This window comes from Melanostigma gelatinosum (genome assembly GCF_949748355.1).
Source record: "Melanostigma gelatinosum genome assembly, chromosome: 22".
Classification (NCBI taxonomy): Eukaryota; Metazoa; Chordata; class Actinopteri; order Perciformes; family Zoarcidae; genus Melanostigma; species Melanostigma gelatinosum.
The window spans coordinates 270,001-292,500 of NC_136655.1; the positions used below are offsets into that span (position 1 = coordinate 270,001).

The 22,500-nt window shown below is 38.5% G+C and overlaps 1 protein-coding gene across 3 annotated transcripts in view; it reads right to left on the minus strand.

Moving 5' to 3' along the window:
* The window catches only part of ptpro (protein tyrosine phosphatase receptor type O), a 48,796-nt gene that overhangs the window by 23,844 nt on the left and 2,452 nt on the right, over positions 1–22,500 (minus strand). For 2 of the 3 annotated variants that reach the window (XM_079294080.1, XM_079294078.1), the window contains exons 2-10: positions 10,885–11,040; positions 10,527–10,679; positions 7,862–8,362; positions 6,872–7,033; positions 3,208–3,404; positions 2,075–2,195; positions 1,475–1,668; positions 1,064–1,175; positions 603–766 (exon numbers count right to left, since the gene is read on the minus strand). In XM_079294080.1, the coding sequence (XP_079150206.1) occupies positions 603–766; positions 1,064–1,175; positions 1,475–1,668; positions 2,075–2,195; positions 3,208–3,404; positions 6,872–7,033; positions 7,862–8,362; positions 10,527–10,679; positions 10,885–10,969 (1,689 nt within the window). In that variant the 5' untranslated portion in view covers positions 10,970–11,040. Of the gene's footprint in view, positions 1–602; positions 767–1,063; positions 1,176–1,474; positions 1,669–2,074; positions 2,196–3,207; positions 3,405–6,871; positions 7,034–7,861; positions 8,363–10,526; positions 10,680–10,884; positions 11,041–11,551; positions 11,682–22,500 lie in introns of those variants that run through there. The other variant, XM_079294079.1, reaches the window with a different exon arrangement.

The following is a 22,500-nucleotide window of genomic DNA, read 5'->3' on the forward strand; positions in this document are numbered from 1 at the left end:
AACTCATGAATAATGAACTTATGAACGAATGAATAATGAACTAATGAACAATGAACTCATGAATAATGAACTTATGAATAATGAACTAATGAATTAATGAATAATGAACTAATGCATAATGAACATATGAACTCATGAATAATGAACTCATGAATAATGAACTAATGAACTAATGAATAATGAACTAATGAATAATGAACTCATGAACTCATGAATAATGAACTAATGAATAATGAACTAATTAATAATGAACTAATGAACAATGAACTAATGAACGAATGAAGAATGAACAAATGAATAATGAACAAATTAATAATGAACTGATGAATTATGAACTAATGAATAATGGACTCCTGAATAATTAACTAATGAATAATGAACTAATGAACAATGAACTTATGAACGAATGAATAATGAACTAATGGACTAATGAATCAGGAAAATGAACTCATGAATAATGAACTCGTGAATAATGAACTCATGAATAATGGACTAATGAACAATGGACGAAAGAATAATGAACTCATGAATCATGAACCAATGAACAATGGGCTAATGAATAATGAACTCATGAATAATGAACTCATGAATAATGGACTCACATCGATGGAGTAGCTCCTCTCTGGTCCTTTCTTCCCGACGGCGACCAGCTGCCAGTGAAGCATCCTGGAGTGAGACAAGTCGATGAAGAGCTCACCGTACGTCCACCGGACGAAGAGGACGCCATGAGAGTAGTCCACCGAGGAGATGTGAGGAGCCTCAGGAGCTTCAGGAGAGACACTCTATAACTTACATATATATATTATGTATATTATATCATGTTTTTATCATTGCACCAACAAATAACATTCGATTTAAGAACTGAGACATCTGTGACATTAACACGTCGTGTCTTGTATGATCATATACAGTATATATATATAGATATATAGATAGATAGATAGATAGATAGATAGATAGATATATATATATATATATATATATATATATATATATATATATATATATATATATATATATATATATATATATATATATATAGTATATAATGATATTTCAGTACCTGTGATGAAGCTCACCGGCGAGCTGTCGCAGCAGCTGAGCGGCGGGTCGCCCCACGTCACCATGGCAACACGGAAGTTATAATACCAAGCGGGCAGCAGATCTGTGACCCTCTGGAGACAAAGAGTGTGTTAGTGTGTGTGTGTCACGCGACGCTGCACGTCACGCGACCACGTCACGCGAACACGTCACGCGACACGTCACGCGACCACGTCACGCGACCACGTCACGTGACACGACACCCGACCACGTCACGTGACACGACCACGTCAGGCGTCACGACACCCGACCACGTCACGCGACCGCGACACGTCACGGGACACGACCACGTCACATGACCACGCCACGCGAGACGTCACATGACACAGTTTATAAAAGAAGAATACAACTGATACCAAGGTGTGTGTGTTACCACAGAGGCGATGACTGAGGCCGTAGCAGAGATCTCGTAGTACGTCGTCCACTCTGAGCTCAGCGTCACCGGGTTGAAGAAGAACGTCTGAAGGACGAACTTCCTGAAGGAGACGTGATACGGACGCTGCCAGCTCAGGATCACCGCTGTCGGACTCAGAGGGTAGACGGCCAGCTGCAGCACACCTGTGGGCTCTGAGAGACACACACACACACACACACACACACACACACACACACACACACACACACACACACACACACACACACACACACACACACACACACACACACACACACACACACACACAGGTGAGATGTCTGTCATGTGACCAAAGGACACTTTAAGGAAAAACAGAACCTAAAAGATAAACTGGAGTTCTCTCTACTTCTTCATGTGTTGTGTGATTGTTTTATTTATCTTCTTAGATTGTAATTTTGATAAGAAATACAAGTATATTAATTTGAGGGTTTAAAGGCCCTTAAATATCAGCGTAAGATCTTCTGCACTGATATTTATTATCAAACACACCCAGAAGGCAGTAAATATATGTAAATATTGTACAGGATCATATTTATTAATATCTCCACGAGAACAGACCGATGTCGATGATGACGGGCTCCGACGGAGGACTCGTCAGCGGTCCGTTGGTGTGATAGACGACCACTCTGTACTGAGCTCCGGGGGTCAGGCCACTGATGATGTCACTCGTTGAGTTCTCCTGTACAAACGTTAAAAACAATAAAACGATAAAAACGGTAAAAACACAAACGTGGAGCTGCTACGCTAAACCCAGAAAACAAGACCGTTAATGTTCATTTATTCTAAGAAATGTTTTGAGAAAAAAGTTTGAATTTGATCAAAAAGTTGCAGTTTTATGAGTTTAGAAGAAAAAACAAAATAAAGTTAAAATCACAAGAAAATACTATGATTGAGTAAATTGTAATTAACAATAAAACATTTATAACTATTGCTGTTAATCTGAGAACAAAGTGTTTAATACTGCGATATTAAATTGCTTTATATCATTTTATTTCATCACAACATCAAATATTCTGACTCATATTTTAACAATATGAGTCAGAAGAACTTGTTGATTGGAGTTTCATTAAAACCTAAAGTCTTGTGAACAAATAGAGTGATAAATATGAATAAACGTTTTATGAACAACGGTCTGAAACCTCAGAGTTCTCAGAGTCTCACATTACTGTCTGAGGATAACATTCTCTGTGTTGATGGCATTCATATTTTATTCATAAGAAATTAATACAAATGAATTGCTTATGAATAAAATATGAACATATGTTCAGGGACAGTTTTCATGTCATCAGTTCAGTTTTAACATGAATTCATCCCTTTGAGTTCCTCAGAGGAACTTCGAACCAGTTATGAAAGTCTTTCATCGACACAAGTAAACCAGATCATCAGAGAAGACTAAAGATGATCTTAATGCTCATCAGAGCAACAGGGTCCCAGAACCAGGACCAGAACCAGGACTGAGCAAAATCAGAGGTTTTCTAAAGGGACTCTGGTGCTCAGAAACACTACAGCTTCTGTCTTTAATACCCATTAAATCATAAGTAAATATGATCAATAAAGAACGGCTGAAAGTTATTTCCTCACTGTGAGATGTTATGTTCTATGTTTGTATCATCAGTGCTGGTTTGTGGAGCTCTGTAGCGTCCATGTTGTTGTTGTGGATGAAGAGAACCTGGAGTATTGATCAGTGTCACCTCGCTGCAGTACGTGTTCTCCATCCTCTGGCTGAGACTCGGTCTGAGGCAGGTGGTAGAAACCACCGACACCAGGCTGCCGTTGTGGTCCTCTGAGGACGGAGTCCAGGATACCACGGCGGTGCTCGAGTCCAGCAGTCTGACGCTGACGGCCTGAGGACGCTCACGGAGATCCTCCAGCAACTCACCACCAGGACCTGGAACACAGTACTGGTTTATTATGGTGATATAAACTGGTTTATTATGGTGCTATAAACTGGTTTATTATGGTGCTATAAACTGGTTCATTATGGTGCTATAAACTGGTTCATTATGGTGCTATAAACTGGTTTATTATGGTGCTATAAACTGGTTTATTATGGTGATATAAACTGGTTCATTATGGTGCTATAAACTGGTTTATTATGGTGATATAAACTGGTTCATTATGGTGATATAAACTGGTTCATTATGGTGCTATAAACTGGTTTATTATGGTGCTATAAACTGGTTTATTATGGTGATATAAACTGGTTTATTATGGTGATATAAACTGGTTTATTATGGTGCTATAAACTGGTTTATTATGGTGCTATAAACTGGTTCATTATGGTGCTATAAACTGGTTCATTATGGCGCTATAAACTGGTTCATTATGGTGCTATAAACTGGTTCATTATGGCGCTATAAACTGGTTTATTATGGTGCTATAAACTGGTTTATTATGGTGCTATAAACTGGTTCATTATGGCGCTATAAACTGGTTCATTATGGTGCTATAAACTGGTTTATTATGGCGCTATAAACTGGTTCATTATGGTGCTATAAACTGGTTTATTATGGTGCTATAAACTGGTTTATTATGGTGATATAAACTGGTTTATTATGGCACTATAAACTGGTTTATTATGGTGATATAAACTGGTTCATTATGCTGCTGTAAAGTGGTTTATTATGGTGATATAAACTGGTTCATTATGGTGCTATAAACTGGTTCATTATGGCGCTATAAACTGGTTCATTATGGTGCTATAAACTGGTTCATTATGGTGATATAAACTGGTTCATTATGGTGCTATAAACTGGTTTATTATGGTGATATAAACTGGTTCATTATGGTGCTATAAACTGGTTTATTATGGTGCTATAAACTGGTTTATTATGGTGATATAAACTGGTTCATTATGGTGCTATAAACTGGTTTATTATGGTGATATAAACTGGTTCATTATGGTGATATAAACTGGTTCATTATGGTGCTATAAACTGGTTTATTATGGTGCTATAAACTGGTTTATTATGGTGATATAAACTGGTTTATTATGGTGATATAAACTGGTTTATTATGGTGCTATAAACTGGTTTATTATGGTGCTATAAACTGGTTCATTATGGTGCTATAAACTGGTTCATTATGGCGCTATAAACTGGTTCATTATGGTGCTATAAACTGGTTCATTATGGCGCTATAAACTGGTTTATTATGGTGCTATAAACTGGTTTATTATGGTGCTATAAACTGGTTCATTATGGCGCTATAAACTGGTTCATTATGGTGCTATAAACTGGTTTATTATGGCGCTATAAACTGGTTCATTATGGTGCTATAAACTGGTTTATTATGGTGCTATAAACTGGTTTATTATGGTGATATAAACTGGTTTATTATGGCACTATAAACTGGTTTATTATGGTGATATAAACTGGTTCATTATGCTGCTGTAAAGTGGTTTATTATGGTGATATAAACTGGTTCATTATGGTGCTATAAACTGGTTCATTATGGTGCTATAAACTGGTTTATTATGGTGCTATAAACTGGTTCATTATGGTGCTATAAACTGGTTCATTATGGTGCTATAAACTGGTTCATTATGGTGCTATAAACTGGTTCATTATGGTGCTATAAACTGGTTCATTATGGTGCTATAAACTGGTTCATTATGGTGCTATAAACTGGTTTATTATGGTGCTATATACTGGTTTATTATGGCACTATAAACTGGTTTATTATGGTGCTATAAACTGGTTTATTATGGTGATATAAACTGGTTCATTATGGTGCTATAAACTGGTTTATTATGGTGATATAAACTGGTTCATTATGGTGATATAAACTGGTTCATTATGGTGCTATAAACTGGTTTATTATGGTGCTATAAACTGGTTTATTATGGTGATATAAACTGGTTTATTATGGTGATATAAACTGGTTTATTATGGTGCTATAAACTGGTTTATTATGGTGCTATAAACTGGTTCATTATGGTGCTATAAACTGGTTCATTATGGCGCTATAAACTGGTTCATTATGGTGCTATAAACTGGTTCATTATGGCGCTATAAACTGGTTTATTATGGTGCTATAAACTGGTTTATTATGGTGCTATAAACTGGTTCATTATGGCGCTATAAACTGGTTCATTATGGTGCTATAAACTGGTTTATTATGGCGCTATAAACTGGTTCATTATGGTGCTATAAACTGGTTTATTATGGTGCTATAAACTGGTTTATTATGGTGATATAAACTGGTTTATTATGGCACTATAAACTGGTTTATTATGGTGATATAAACTGGTTCATTATGCTGCTGTAAAGTGGTTTATTATGGTGATATAAACTGGTTCATTATGGTGCTATAAACTGGTTCATTATGGTGCTATAAACTGGTTTATTATGGTGCTATAAACTGGTTCATTATGGTGCTATAAACTGGTTCATTATGGTGCTATAAACTGGTTCATTATGGTGCTATAAACTGGTTCATTATGGTGATATAAACTGGTTCATTATGGTGCTATAAACTGGTTCATTATGGTGCTATAAACTGGTTTATTATGGTGCTATATACTGGTTTATTATGGCACTATAAACTGGTTTATTATGGTGCTGTAAACTGGTTCATTATGGTGATATAAACTGGTTCATTATGGTGCTATAAACTGGTTCATTATGGTGCTATAAACTGGTTCATTATGGTGCTATAAACTGGTTCATTATGGTGCTATAAACTGGTTTATTATGGTGCTATAAACTGGTTTATTATGGTGATATAAACTGGTTTATTATGGTGCTATAAACTGGTTTATTATGGTGCTATAAACTGGTTTATTATGGCGCTATAAACTGGTTCATTATGGTGATATAAACTGGTTCATTATGGTGCTATAAACTGGTTTATTATGGTGCTATAAACTGGTTCATTATGGCACTATAAACTGGTTTATTATGGTGCTATAAACTGGTTTATTATGGTGCTATAAACTGGTTTATTATGGTGATATAAACTGGTTTATTATGGCACTATAAACTGGTTTATTATGGTGATATAAACTGGTTCATTATGCTGCTGTAAAGTGGTTTATTATGGTGATATAAACTGGTTTATTATGGCACTATAAACTGGTTTATTATGGTGATATAAACTGGTTCATTATGGTGCTATAAACTGGTTTATTATGGCGCTATAAACTGGTTTATGATGGTGCTATAAACTGGTTCATTATGGCGCTATAAACTGGTTTATCTAGTATTACTGTAACACACGAGGGTATCTGGTGACGTACTGAGGTAGAAGGTGAAGCTATAAACGCATCAGTACTAGTTTATTACAGTGTTATAATCATGTTGGTACTAGTTGATCTAGTATTACTGTAACACACGAGGGTATCTGGTTACGTACTGAGGTAGAAGGTGAAGCCGGTGTCGGCGGCGCTCTCTCGGGCCTCACAGTCTCCAGATGAGCTCAGCGTGGTGACCCGGACTCGGTACGTTCCCGGCTCCGTTAACTCGGTGAAGAACTCGTGAGTGTTTTCATCCACGGTGGCTGTTTCTGTAGAGTTACCTGAGAAACACACGAGTCTGTGTCAATATGTAACAACTTTGGTTCTTTTGTTCAATTAAAAAAAAGTTTTTTGTAGAAAAAGTAGAGATTAATCCAGAATGAATTAATAAACTATTTACTCAATTCATTAATCAACAGTTATAAATAAATGTTAGATTTTCACTTTACTTTCATATTTCAGAAGCTGGAAACGAGGTTTTGCTGAAAAATGTATTATTGTATATGAATTGATTACTAGACCTCAAAATAACTCAATGAACAAAATTAAGTTTTTGTGTTTATTAATATATTCTACTGATTTATTTCACTTTGTTTTTATGTATTTAATTTTTCTAATTTTCATAAATTTTATTCTGTATTGATTTCACACACTTAATGTTTTAATCCTACAAAGTACTTTGTTGATTTAATGATTTAAAAAGCTCCTTCCACATAAATCTCTAATTACCATTATTATTATAATAATAATGGTCATTATTATTATTATTATCATTATTATGATAATAATAATAGTTGTTATTATTATCATTATTATAAGAATAATAATTGTTATTAGTATCATTATTATAACAAAAATAATAATAATTATTATTATTCTATTAATAGTATTATTGTGATTATATTATGATTATTATTATATTATTATTATTATTATTATTATATTAATAGTATTATAGTGATTATATTATCACGATTATTATATTATTATTACGTATTAATATTGTTGTTATTATTGTTGTTATATTATTACTATTATTATATGATGAATATTACGTATTATTATGATTGTTGTTATTATTGTTATAATAATAATTCCCCTCGTTGAACCTTCTCTGTAGATGTAGACGTTGAAGCCGTCGTAGCTGGTCGGAGGTCTGGGGGGCAGCCAGCGCAGCTCCAGCAGGATGGGGGGCAGTTTGGTGGGCAGTACGGGGGCTTCGGGGGGGAGATCCATGGCTGAACCGGGCTCGTTCGAGTCCTCGTACTCCGACACCACGGCGTTAACGAACTCCTCGTCCCTGTCTGCAGGAGACGGGTCGGTCGTGTCCAGCCAGTAGCTCTGAGTCTCCGTCGACTCGTTCGCAGCGTTGATGCCTGTCAGGTTTTGTGTTGGGCTGAAGGGAACCCGTGTGACAGCTCCCACCACCTCCTCTGAGGTGTTCTCCTGCTCCTGCTGCTCCTCTATCGGCGGGACGTCCCGGGCTTGACGGGAGACTCGCCGGATCTCCTCGCCCCCCTCAGGAGGAACCATGTCTGGGGCTTCACCTGGAAGCGTCCTCTGGCTCAGGTGGACGATCTTATGGGAAATGTTGAGGGGGGGGTAGGGCACTGGGACCAGAACAGAGGGGGACAGGTGAGACCACAACAAGACAGGTGAGACCACAACAAGACAGGTGTGACCAGAACAGAGGGGGACAGGTGAGACCACAACAAGACAGGTGAGACCAGAACAGAGGGGGACAGGTGAGACCAGAACAGAGGGGGACAGGTGAGACCATAACAAGACAGGTGAGACCAGAACAGAGGGGGACAGGTGAGACCACAACAAGACAGGTGAGACCACAACAAGACAGGTGTGACCAGAACAGAGGGGGACAGGTGAGACCACAACAAGACAGGTGAGACCAGAACAGAGGGGGACAGGTGAGACCACAACAAGACAGGTGAGACCAGAACAGAGGGGGACAGGTGAGACCACAACAAGACAGGTGAGACCAGAACAGAGGGGGACAGGTGAGACCACAACAAGACAGGTGAGACCACAACAAGACAGGTGTGACCAGAACAGAGGGGGACAGGTGAGACCACAACAAGACAGGTGAGACCAGAACAGAGGGGGACAGGTGAGACCAGAACAGAGGGGGACAGGTGAGACCATAACAAGACAGGTGAGACCAGAACAGAGGGGGACAGGTGAGACCACAACAAGACAGGTGAGACCACAACAAGACAGGTGTGACCAGAACAGAGGGGGACAGGTGAGACCACAACAAGACAGGTGAGACCAGAACAGAGGGGGACAGGTGAGACCACAACAAGACAGGTGAGACCAGAACAGAGGGGGACAGGTGAGACCACAACAAGACAGGTGAGACCACAACAAGACAGGTGTGACCAGAACAGAGGGGGACAGGTGAGACCACAACAAGACAGGTGAGACCAGAACAGAGGGGGACAGGTGAGACCATAACAAGACAGGTGAGACCAGAACAGAGGGGGACAGGTGAGACCAGAACAAGACAGGTGAGACCAGAACAAGACATGTGAGACCAGAACAAGACAGGTGAGACCAGAACAGAGGGGGACAGGTGAGACCACAACAAGACAGGTGAAACCAGAACAGAGGGGGACAGGTGAGACCATAACAAGACAGGTGAGACCAGAACAGAGGGGGACAGGTGAGACCACAACAAGACAGGTGAGACCAGAACAAGACAGGTGAGACCAGAACAGAGGGGGACAGGTGAGACCACAACAAGACAGGTGAGACCACAACAAGACAGGTGAGATCAGAACAGAGGGGGACAGGTGAGACCACAACAAGACAGGTGAGACCAGAACAGAGGGGGACAGGTGAGACCACAACAAGACAGGTGAGACCAGAACAGAGGGGGACAGGTGAGACCATAACAAGACAGGTGAGACCAGAACAGAGGGGGACAGGTGAGACCACAACAAGACAGGTGAGACCAGAACAAGACATGTGAGACCAGAACAAGACAGGTGAGACCAGAACAGAAGGGGACAGGTGAGACCGCAACAAGACAGGTGAGACCACAACAAGACAGGTGAGACCAGAACAGAGGGGGACAGGTGAGACCACAACAAGACAGGTGAGACCACAACAAGACAGGTGAGACCACAACAGAGGGGAACAGGTGAGACCACAACAAGACAGGTGAGACCAGAACAGAGGGGGACAGGTGAGACCACAACAAGACAGGTGAGACCAGAACAAGACAGGTGAGACCAGAACAGAGGGGGACAGGTGAGACCACAACAAGACAGGTGAGACCACAACAAGACAGGTGAGACCAGAACAGAGGGGGACAGGTGAGACCACAACAAGACAGGTGAGACCAGAACAGAGGGGGACAGGTGAGACCACAACAAGACAGGTGAGACCAGAACAGAGGGGGACAGGTGAGACCATAACAAGACAGGTGAGACCAGAACAGAGGGGGACAGGTGAGACCACAACAAGACAGGTGAGACCAGAACAAGACATGTGAGACCAGAACAAGACAGGTGAGACCAGAACAGAGGGGGACAGGTGAGACCACAACAAGACAGGTGAGACCAGAACAGAGGGGGACAGGTGAGACCACAACAAGACAGGTGAGACCACAACAAGACAGGTGAGACCACAACAAGACAGGTGAGACCACAACAGAGGGGGACAGGTGAGACCACAACAGAGGGGGACAGGTGAGACCACAACAAGACAGGTGAGACCACAACAAGACAGGTGTGTGATGTCACTGTGTCTCACCTGTCCTGTGGTGTACAGGTGAGTGTGTGATGTCACTGTGTGTCACCAGGGCCGTCTGGTACACTGTGACCTCAGAGATCAGCTGGAAGGTGATGTTGCGGTAACACACGCCAGGTAACCAGTGTTTGAACACCGTCTTCCCTTTGTAGAAATCTACGACGACACAAAACAAAGATCATTGAATGAAACTCTTTAAACTCTTTAAACTCTATATATATCTAGATATATATATATATATATATATATATATAGATATATATATAGATATATATGTGTAATATGTGTACCTCTGTAGTGTTTGTCTCTGTATATATATAATATATATATATATATATATATATATATATGTGTATTGTACCTTTGTAGAGCATGGAGCGGCGCTCCGGTCCTTCGGTGAAGCTGATGTTCACTCTGCTGAAGACGTTTCCTGCTGGAGGTTCCATCTGGAACACGACGCCGGTCTCTGGAGACTCTTTGTAGTCTGAGATGTGGACTCTGTGGACAGGAAGTGGCTCTGAGGAGACAAAACAACACACATCACACTTTAAACTTTAAATACAAATGTGAAATATTCACATGTTGATGATGTCAAATGTGCTTCTGGTATGACTGTCAGACGTAGGTTCTCCTCTTGAAATCATATTTAAATACCTGAATGATGTATTAATACACAAACCTATGAGAATATAATGAATCTAGTTCATGAAACAACGATCATTAATAATAGTGTTCAATAAAAACACTTCAATGTAAATCAAGATCCTCAATCATTATATACAATTAATGGGTTTTATGTATTAAATAATAATAACAGGCCTTTTCATGTTATTGGGCCATACTCCTAAAATCGAATCGAAGATATTCAAGTCCTTCATTACAGAACAATCAATGGTTCGATTGATGAAGTTTCAGGGTAAAATATGACAAGATGAATTGACATTGTATATACAACACAAACATAATGTTGTACAGAGAAGATGGACATTGAATGATGAGGTGGTCCACTCCGGGGCTCCGGTTCCTACTTGTGAGCACCGGGACGGTCTGGACGGGTCTGGACCAGCTCTGCCCCTGTTTCACCAGCAGCCCCACCGTGTAGCAGAGGCCGTGGAAGGACGTGTTGAACACCAGAGGCTCGCTGGGGTCCACGAACTGGACCAGGACCAGCCGAGGCTCTCCGGACAGCTGAGCGGCGAACGCCGTCACGTTTTCCTGGAGGTCCGAACGCTCGAGTCTCGCTACGATCAGACCTTCATCGTTTAGAGACGCCTGGAACGATGTCACGCTCTGAAACAGGAAGAGAGTCTTCATCACTGAAACACTCTGAAACAAGAAGAGAGTCTTCATCACTGAAACACTCTGAAACAAGAAGAGAGTCTTCATCACTGAAACACTCTGAAACAAGAAGAGAGTCTTCATCACTGAAACACTCTGAAACAAGGAGAGTCTTCATCACTGAAACACTCTGAAACATGAAGAGTCTTCATCACTGAAACACTCTGAAACAAGAAGAGTCTTCATCACTGAAACACTCTGAAACAAGAAGAGAGTCTTCATCACTGAAACACTCTGAAACAAGAAGAGAGTCTTCATCACTGAAACACTCTGAAACAAGAAGAGAGTCTTCATCACTGAAACACTCTGAAACAAGGAGAGTCTTCATCACTGAAACACTCTGAAACAAGAAGAGAGTCGTCATCACTGAAACACTCTGAAACAAGAAGAGAGTCTTCATCACTGAAACACTCTGAAACAAGGAGAGTCTTCATCACTGAAACACTCTGAAACATGAAGAGTCTTCATCACTGAAACACTCTGAAACAAGAAGATTCTTCATCACCAACTATAAAACACTCTGAAACAAGAAGAGAGTCTTCATCACTAAAACACTCTGAAACAAGAAGAGAGTCTTCATCACTGAAACACTCTGAAACAAGAATAGTCTTCATCACTAAAACACTCTGAAACAAGAAGAGTCTTCATCACTGAAACACTCTGAAGCAAGAAGAGAGTCTTCATCACTAAACACTCAAACAAGAAGAGAGTCTTCGTCACTAACTATAAAACACTCTGAAACAAGAAGAGTCTTCATCACTGAAACACTCTGAAACAAGAAGATTCTTCATCACCAACTATAAAACACTCTGAAACAAGAAGATTATTCATCACCAACTATAAAACACTGTGAAACAAGAAGAGAGTCTTCATCACTAAAACACTCTGAAACAAGAAGAGAGTCTTCATCACTGAAACACTCTGAAACAAGAATAGTCTTCATCACTAAAACACTCTGAAACAAGAAGAGTCTTCATCACTGAAACAGTCTGAAACAAGAAGAGAGTCTTCATCACTGAAACACTCTGAAACAAGAATAGTCTTCATCACTAAAACACTCTGAAACAAGAGTCTTCATCACTAAAACACTCTGAAACAAGAAGAGAGTATTCATCACTGAAACACTCTGAAACAAGAAGACAGTCTTCATCACTGAAACACTCTGAAACAAGAAGAGTCTTCATCACTGAAACACTCTGAAACAAGAAGAGTCTTCATCACTAAAACACTCTGAAACAAGAAGAGTCTTCATCACTGAAACACTCTGAAACAAGAAGAGTATTCATCACTAAAACACTCTGAAACAAGAAGAGTCTTCATCACTAAAACGCTCTGAAACAAGAAGAGTCTTCATCACTGAAACACTCTGAAACAAGAAGAGTCTTCATCACTAAAACACTCTGAAACAAGAAGAGTCTTCATCACTAAACACTCAAACAAGAAGAGAGTCTTCATAACCAACTATAAAACACTCTGAAACAAGAAGACAGTCTTCATCACTGAAACAAGAAGAGTCTTCATCACTAAAACACTCTGAAACAAGAAGAGTCTTCATCACTAAAACACTCTGAAACAAGAAGAGTCTTCATCACTAAAACACTCTGAAACAAGGAGTCTTCATCACTGAAACACTCTGAACCAAGAAGAGAGTCTTCATCACTGAAACAAGAAGAGTCTTCATCACTGAAACAAGAAAAGTCTTCATCACTAAAACACTCTGAAACAAGAACAGTCTTCATCACTAAAACACTCTGAAACAAGAACAGTCTTCATCACTAAAACACTCTGAAACAAGAAGGGAGTCTTCATCACTGAAACACTCTGAAACAAGAAGAGTCTTCATCACTGAAACACTCTGAAACAAGAAGAGTCTTCATCACTAAAACACTCTGAAACAAGAAGAGTCTTCATCACTAGCTATAAAACACTCTGAAACAAGAAGAGTCTTCATCACTAGCAATAAAACATTCTGAAACAAGAAGAGAGTCTTCATCACCAACTATAAAACACTCTGAAACAAGAAGAGAGTCTTCATCACTAAAACACTCTGAAACAAGAAGAGAGTCTTCATCACTAACTATAAAACACTCTGAAACAGTAATAGAGTCTTCATCACTGAAACAGTCTGAAACAAGAAGAGAGTATTCATCACTGAAACAAGAATAGTCTTCATCACTGAAACAGTCTGAAACAAGAAGAGAGTCTTCATCACTAAAACACTCTGAAACAAGAAGAGTCTTCATCACTAACTATAAAACACTCTGAAACAGTAATAGAGTCTTCATCACTGAAACAGTCTGAAACAAGAAGAGAGTATTCATCACTGAAACACTGAAACAAGAATAGTCTTCATCACTGAAACAGTCTGAAACAAGAAGAGAATCTTCATCACTGAAACACTCTGAAACAAGAAGACAGTCTTCATAACTGAAACACTCTGAAACAAGAAGAGTGTTCATCACTGAAACACTCTGAAACAAGAAGAGAGTCTTAATCTCTGAAACAAGAAGAGTCTTCATCACTAAAACACTCTGAAACAAGAAGAGTCTTCATCACTGAAACACTCTGAAACAAGGAGTCTTCATCACTGAAACACTCTGAAACAAGAAGAGAGTCTTCATCACTAAAACACTCTGAAACAAGAAGACAGTCTTCATCACTGAAACACTGAAACAAGAAGAGTCTTCATCACTCGCTATAAAACACTCTGAAACAAGAAGCGTCTTCATCACTAGCTATAAAACACTCTGAAACAAGAAGAGAATCTTCATCACTAAAACACTCTGAAACAAGAAGAGTGTTCATCACTGAAACACTCTGAAACAAGAAGAGAGTCTTAATCTCTGAAACAAGAAGAGAGTCTTCATCACTGAAACAAGAAGAGTCTTCATCACTAAAACACTCTGAAACAAGAAGAGTCTTCATCACTAAAACACTCTGAAACAAGGAGTCTTCATCACTGAAACACTCTGAACCAAGAAGAGAGTCTTCATCACTGAAACAAGAAGAGTCTTCATCACTGAAACAAGAAAAGTCTTCATCACTAAAACACTCTGAAACAAGAACAGTCTTCATCACTAAAACACTCTGAAACAAGAACAGTCTTCATCACTAAAACACTCTGAAACAAGAAGGGAGTCTTCATCACTGAAACACTCTGAAACAAGAAGAGTCTTCATCACTGAAACACTCTGAAACAAGAAGAGAGTCTTCATCACTAAAACACTCTGAAACAAGAAGAGTCTTCATCACTAGCTATAAAACACTCTGAAACAAGAAGAGTCTTCATCACTAGCAATAAAACATTCTGAAACAAGAAGAGAGTCTTCATCACTAAAACACTCTGAAACAAGAAGAGAGTCTTCATCACTAACTATAAAACACTCTGAAACAGTAATAGAGTCTTCATCACTGAAACAGTCTGAAACAAGAAGAGAGTATTCATCACTGAAACAAGAATAGTCTTCATCACTGAAACAGTCTGAAACAAGAAGAGAGTCTTCATCACTGAAACACTCTGAAACAAGAAGAGAGTCTTCATCACCAGCTATAAAACACTGTGAAACAGTAAGAGAGTCTTCATCACTGAAACACTGAAACAAGAAGAGTCTTCATCACTAAAACACTCTGAAACAAGAAGAGTCTTCATCACCAAAACACTCTGAAACAAGAAGAGAGTCTTCATCACTGAAACACTTTGAACCAAGAAGAGAGTCTTCATCACTGAAACACTCTGAAACAAGGAGTCTTCATCACTAAAACACTCTGAAACAAGAAGAGAGTCTTCATCACCAACTATAAAACACTCCGAAACAAGAAGAGAGTCTTCATCACTAAAACACTCTGAAACAAGAAGAGTCTTCATCACGAAAACACTCTGAAACAAGAAGAGAGTCTTCATCACTAAAACAGTCTGAAACAAGAAGAGAGTCTTCATCACTGAAACAGTCTGAAACAAGAAGAGAGTCTTCATCACTAAAACACTCTGAAACAAGAAGTCTTCATCACTGAAACACTGAAACAAGAAGAGTCTTCATCACGAAAACACTCTGAAACAAGAAGAGAGTCTTCATCACTAAAACACTCTGAAACAAGAAGAGTCTTCATCACGAAAACACTCTGAAACAAGAAGAGAGTCTTCATCACTAAAACACTCTGAAACAAGAAGAGAGTCTTCATCACTAAAACACTCTGAAACAAGAAGAGAGTCTTCATCACTAAAACACTCTGAAACAAGAAGAGAGTCTTCATCACTAAAACACTCTGAAACAAGAAGAGAGTCTTCATCACTGAAACACTCTGAAACAAGAAGAGAGTCTTCATCACTGAAACACTCTGAAACAAGAAGAGAATCTTCATCACTGAAACACTCTGAAACAAGGAGTCTTCATCACTAAAACAGTCTGAAACAAGAAGAGAGTCTTCATCACTAAAACAGTCTGAAACAAGAAGAGAGTCTTCATCACTGAAACAGTCTGAAACAAGAAGAGAGTCTTCATCACTAAAACACTCTGAAACAAGAAGAGAGTCTTCATCACTAAAACACTCTGAAACAAGAAGAGTCTTCATCACTAAAACACTCTGAAACAAGAAGAGAGTATTCATCACGAAAACACTCTGAAACAAGAAGAGAGTCTTCATCACTTGCTATAAAACACTCTGAAACAGGAAGAGAGTCTTCATCACTGAAACACTCTGAAACAAGAAGAGAGTCTTCATCACTAAAACACTCTGAAACAAGGAAAGTCTTCATCACTGAAACACTGAAACAAGAAGAGTCTTCATCACTAAAACACTCTGAAACAAGAACAGTCTTCATCACTAAAACACTCTGAAACAAGAATAGTCTTCATCACTGAAACACTCTGAAACAAGAAGAGTCTTCATCACTGAAACACTCTGAAACAAGAAGAGAGTCTTCATCACTAAAACAGTCTGAAACAAGAAGAGAGTCTTCATCACTAAAACAGTCTGAAACAAGAAGAGAGTCTTCATCACTGAAACAGTCTGAAACAAGAAGAGAGTCTTCATCACTAAAACACTCTGAAACAAGAAGAGTCTTCATCACTAAAACACTCTGAAACAAGAAGAGTCTTCATCACTAGCTATAAAACACTCTGAAACAAGAAGAGTCTTCATCACTAAAACACTCTGAAACAAGAAGAGAGTATTCATCACGAAAACACTCTGAAACAAGAAAAGAGTCATCACTTGCTATAAAACACTCTGAAACAGGAAGAGAGTATTCATCACTGAAACACTCTGAAACAAGAAGAGAGTCTTCATCACTAAAACACTCTGAAACAAGGAAAGTCTTCATCACTGACACACTGAAACAAGAAGAGTCTTCATCACTAAAACACTCTGAAACAAGAACAGTCTTCATCACTAAAACACTCTGAAACAAGAAGGGAGTCTTCATCACTGAAACACTCTGAAACAAGAAGAGAGTCTTCATCACTAAAACACTCTGAAACAAGAAGAGTCTTCATCACTGAAACACTCTGAAACAAGAAGAGAGTCTTCATCACTAAAACACTCTGAAACAAGAAGAGAGTCTTCATCACCAACTATAAAACACTCTGAAACAATAAGAGAGTCTTCATCACTAAAACAGTCTGAAACAAGAAGACAGTCTTCATCACTGAAACACTGAAACAAGAAGAGTCTTCATCACTAAAACACTCTGAAACAAGAACAGTCTTCATCACTAAAACACTCTGAAACAAGAAGGGAGTCTTCATCACTGAAACACTCTGAAACAAGAAGAGTCTTCATCACTAAAACACTCTGAAACAAGAAGAGTCTTCATCACTGAAACACTCTGAAACAAGAAGAGAGTCTTCATCACTAAAACACTCTGAAACAAGAAGAGAGTCTTCATCACCAACTATAAAACACTCTGAAACAATAAGAGAGTCTTCATCACTAAAACACTCTGAAACAAGAAGACAGTCTTCATCACTGAAACACTGAAACAAGAAGAGTCTTCATCACTAAAACACTCTGAAACAAGAAGTGTCTGCATCACTAGCTATAAAACACTCTGAAACAAGAAGAGTCTTCATCACTAAAACACTCGGAAACAAGAAGAGTCTTCATTGTTGATAATGATGTTTACTACATTCACCACCTTAGCTTAGCGTGTTAGCATGCTAACATCAGCTAATTATCCGTATACACAGAGTCCAGCAGAGGCTGAAGACAATGTAATTAGTTTGAAGTAATGAGATCTAATTATCAAGCAAACAACAAATAATTCATAAACTAACGTATCATAAATATCAGAGATTTGCGGGGAATCAAAATTGTTCAATTAATGAACAAAGTGACAAATAAGATGCTTCCAGATAGATTCATGTTTACAAAACAAAAATGTAAAGTCAAAGCAGTTTATTTGTGGAACAGTTTTGAAAAGGAACTAAAAGTGTGTACTAAATTACATTTGACATTTAAATATGTATTTAGCACTGGTGCATACAGAATCCTTTAGATTGAGACTTTTGGGCAATATATAACATTTATATCGTGTCTTTTGTTTCTTTGTATAAATCAGGAAACACATTAATAACAGTGAGCAGCGCTGACGGACAGAGATCTTTCTGCATAAACATAATCAGACATCGTCCTCAGAGAGACGACAATAAAAACATCCACGCCGACTCATTCAATTCATGGCTGCTCTGCTGTCGCCATGGAAACAGAGATGAAGGCCGGGTGAGGGGAGATGCTCGTTATGTCCGATTCCAGCATCGCCACGGAGACGATGCTGATGTCGTCGTCCGCCCGTAAACCATGTCCACACGATCAGAGACTATTTATAGACGTCATTGATGAAATAAGACACTTAATCAATATTCATTCAAACAAACTGGAACAACCTACTTCTCTCAATCAACATTGACGTTATTCAAAAACATCTGTCTTCATCCTTCAACTGTGTCTACGTAGTTTGTCCAAGTCTATCAGATGTGATTTACAAATAAAGTTTGATTGACTTCATGGCTATTGAAGGCCATGAGTTGTGGTTGAAAGTTCTAGAAAACACTGCGGCGATCGGATGATTTTACATCCATCAACTGTCAGTGACGAAGACGAACATGGACTGAAGTCACAGGTGAGGACATTTTAAATGTCTCTGTGTCTCTTGGTGAACGGTTTGTATATATTTTTAATAAGTTACTCCATATTTTCCTTGTGTTTTCCCATAAAAGACAAGCAACACAAATTAATTTCTGCTCCTTAAATGAATAGTCTTTTCAAATGTAAACTTCCAACTTCACCATTCAGTTTCAACAAAACTACTAAGTTAGGTTTCGACAACTAAACGACTCAGTTAGGTTGAGACAATAAAACTACTTAGTTTGGTTTCGACAACTAAACTACTCAGTTAGGTTGAGACAACTAAACTACTTATTTAGGTTGCGACAACAACACTACTTAGTTAGATTGAGACAACTAAACTATTCAGTTTGTTTCAGACAACTAAACTACTTATTTAGGTTGAGACAGCCAAACTACTCAGTTTGGTTTAGACAACTAAACTACTCAGTTAGGTTGAGACAACAAAACTACTCATTTAGGTTGAGGCAACTAAACTACTCATTTAGGTTGAGACAATAACACGACTTAGTTAGGTTGAGACAACTAAACTACTTAGTTTGGTTTAGACAACTAAACGACTTAGGTTTAGAAAAATATGGTATTTTTTGTTAAAATACCTACTTGTGACAAGTCACGTGACAAATAAATAAACGTTGACTTCTGGTTTCACATGAGGAACAATCACCGGTCTACTTTGTTGTGCTCACACAGGCAGCATCTCTTCACAGCTGCAAATAATAGATGAGAATAAATAACAATGGATTATATTTAATCAGTCGCATGTTTTGTGTGTTAAATCAAAGTAACTAACCATTAATTAGAATATTTCCCTCTGCAATCTAGTACAATTATAAAGTAGCATAATGCAAATACTCAAATAAAGAATCTTAAAACTTACAGTACTTTAGTAAATGTACTTTACATTCTAAAGACATCATTGTACATTTAAACTAGAAACCAAACAGTGAAAACCAACAATATCATCATGAGAAACACACACACACACAGCTCTGTGTGAGTGAATGAATGGAGTATTTGACCCAGTGTGAATGAATGGGGGGGAGGGGGGCCTCATGCAGCTGACAACATTATCATGCAAACCTCCAGCTTTTTGTTTTGTTTAGGCCGGGGGGGGGGGGGGGGGGGGGGGTGCTTGGGCCTCTGACAGATCCAGCCAGGAGAGGACAGGGACCTCCAGAGTCCATTAGACTATGAATCAGCTCCACTCTGACGGCTAAATGACTGACTTTTCTCCATGAGGTTTGGTGGGACCGACTTCATGTTGGTTTTTCTAAATAAAGAACAGAGCTGTCAATCATCGGCTGCGACGTCTGATGAAATTAATATACCATTTTCAGGAAACAAATAAATCACCAAAATCAAGTCACCGGCTTCTGCCAGGGCTTTCTACCACATTTGCTGAAGAACATTTCCCCCCAAAACACTGAGGAAACTTTCACACTTTCTGAAGTAAAGACTCTTTGTGGTGCTGAAACTGATAGCAGTTGTTCTCTAATGTTCCCTCCACCTCATTTTTAAAAGAGAAAACAAGTCCACTTTGTATCTGTGAACCTGTTTTGCCAAAGCAGACAAAGAATGAGCCCAACGAGGTCACCGTGCTGGCATCAGTCCTGTTTGTGGGGCAGCACTCGAGCAAAATGTTCACGTTTGTCACTGAAGTCTGGAGAGACTCGAGAGGTGTTTGTGTTTCTTTGTCTCTACAACAGATGATTGACAGTTCTCTCCATCTTTAAAACAGGGGCTGAAAACGTCATATTGCTTCTATACAAACAATAAAAAGGTCCACTTACTGTCATCACAAACATCACAGTTTGCTCAGTTACTTTTGTCGAAATAATTCATTTTCACAAAGTGCAACACTAAAGGAATATATTCACTTTTCTCAATGAAGTCTTTTGGAGCTCAACAGGTGTTTGTTTGACAAAGACTCAGTTTCTTTATTTATTTTCTGTTGCTGACACTTATAGGTCAATTGTGACTAAATGATTGAGGAGTAATTAGTTATTGTTTTATTGATAATGAAAATGATTTCTATTTGGGTGCACTAAACAAACAAATCATTTTGAGGTTGTTTTTCTAAACAGCTATTGAAGGATGTGAAATGTGAAGGCAGTAATCATCCTAATCCTGCTGTAAACCTCTTACCCACTGCTGGGAGTAAATCAGATGCATAATAGAATATAATAAAATACAGCGTCTATTTGAATTAAAGCTTTACGGAGAGTTTAAAACAAAAACTGCTGTGTAACGTAGTTGATAATCCAACAACAGGCAGTTTAAATAGCTGTTTAGATTATTACTGTCAGGGTTAATCCTCATATGTGAAAGTGCACCAATAATCTGAGGATAAAATCCATGAGGTTCAACTAAAATAATCTGAGGATAAGAAAAACCTACCATGTCACGAACTAACTTAGTGACAACTTAAGTAAGTAGTTCAGCTGTCTAAACCTAACTAAAGCTAACGAAGTAGTTTAGTCATCTAAACCTAAGTAGTTTAGTTATCTAACCCTAACTAAGTAGTGTTGTTGTCTCAACCTAACTAAGTAGTTTAGTTATCTAACCCCTACTAAGTAGTGTTGTTGTCTAAACCCAACTAAGTAGTGTTGTTATCTAAACCCAACTAAGTAGTGTTGTTATCTAAACCCAACTAAGTAGTGTTGTTGTCTCAACCTAACTAAGTAGGGTTGATGTCTAAACCTAACTAAGTAGTTTAGTTATCTAAACCTAACTAAGTAGTGTTGATGTCTCAACCTAACTAAGTAGTGTTGTTATCTCAACCTAACGAAGTAGTTTAGTTGTCGAAACCTAACTCAGTAGTTTTGTTGTCTCAACCTAACTAAGTGGTGTTGTTGTCTAAACCTAACTAAGTAGTGTTGTTATCTAAACCTAACTAAGTAGTGTTGTTATCTAAACTTAACTAAGTAGTGTTGTTGTCTCAACCTAAGTAGTTTAGTTGTCAAAACCTAACTAAGTAGTGTTGTTGTCTCAACCTAACTAAGTAGTGTTGTTATCTCAACCTAAGTAGTTTAGTTGTCTAAGCCAAACTAAGTTGTAAGCTGCTTCCTGTCCGCTAACGTTATCCTGAGGATAGTTTAAATGTTCTTCTTTATGTTGGTTTATTACCAAGTCTAGATTTAATTTCACTAGCAGCTGTTTTGAGTGACTGAAGTCTGATTTGATTGGTTGTTTATCTGATGACCATGTGACCATCCTGGATAATATCCAATTTGAAGTATCAGCATGATACTTCAAACCTCATTCTCTTTTTTCAAACTGTATAGATCATGAAGTGTCTCCTGTCGTTAACATACTATTGTTATTAACTCAATGCTCAATTATAAATGTATACATGAGGTAACAAATCAACATCTCCTCAAACAACGGTTCAGATGATTTCTTTAGAAAAGTTTCCTCATTGTTCATGTTTTCCTCCTCAAGTCCAGCAACACATGTCAATTTCAGTTTGTTACATGAATACAGACTTTTCAAAATAAACTGTCTTCACAGGAAA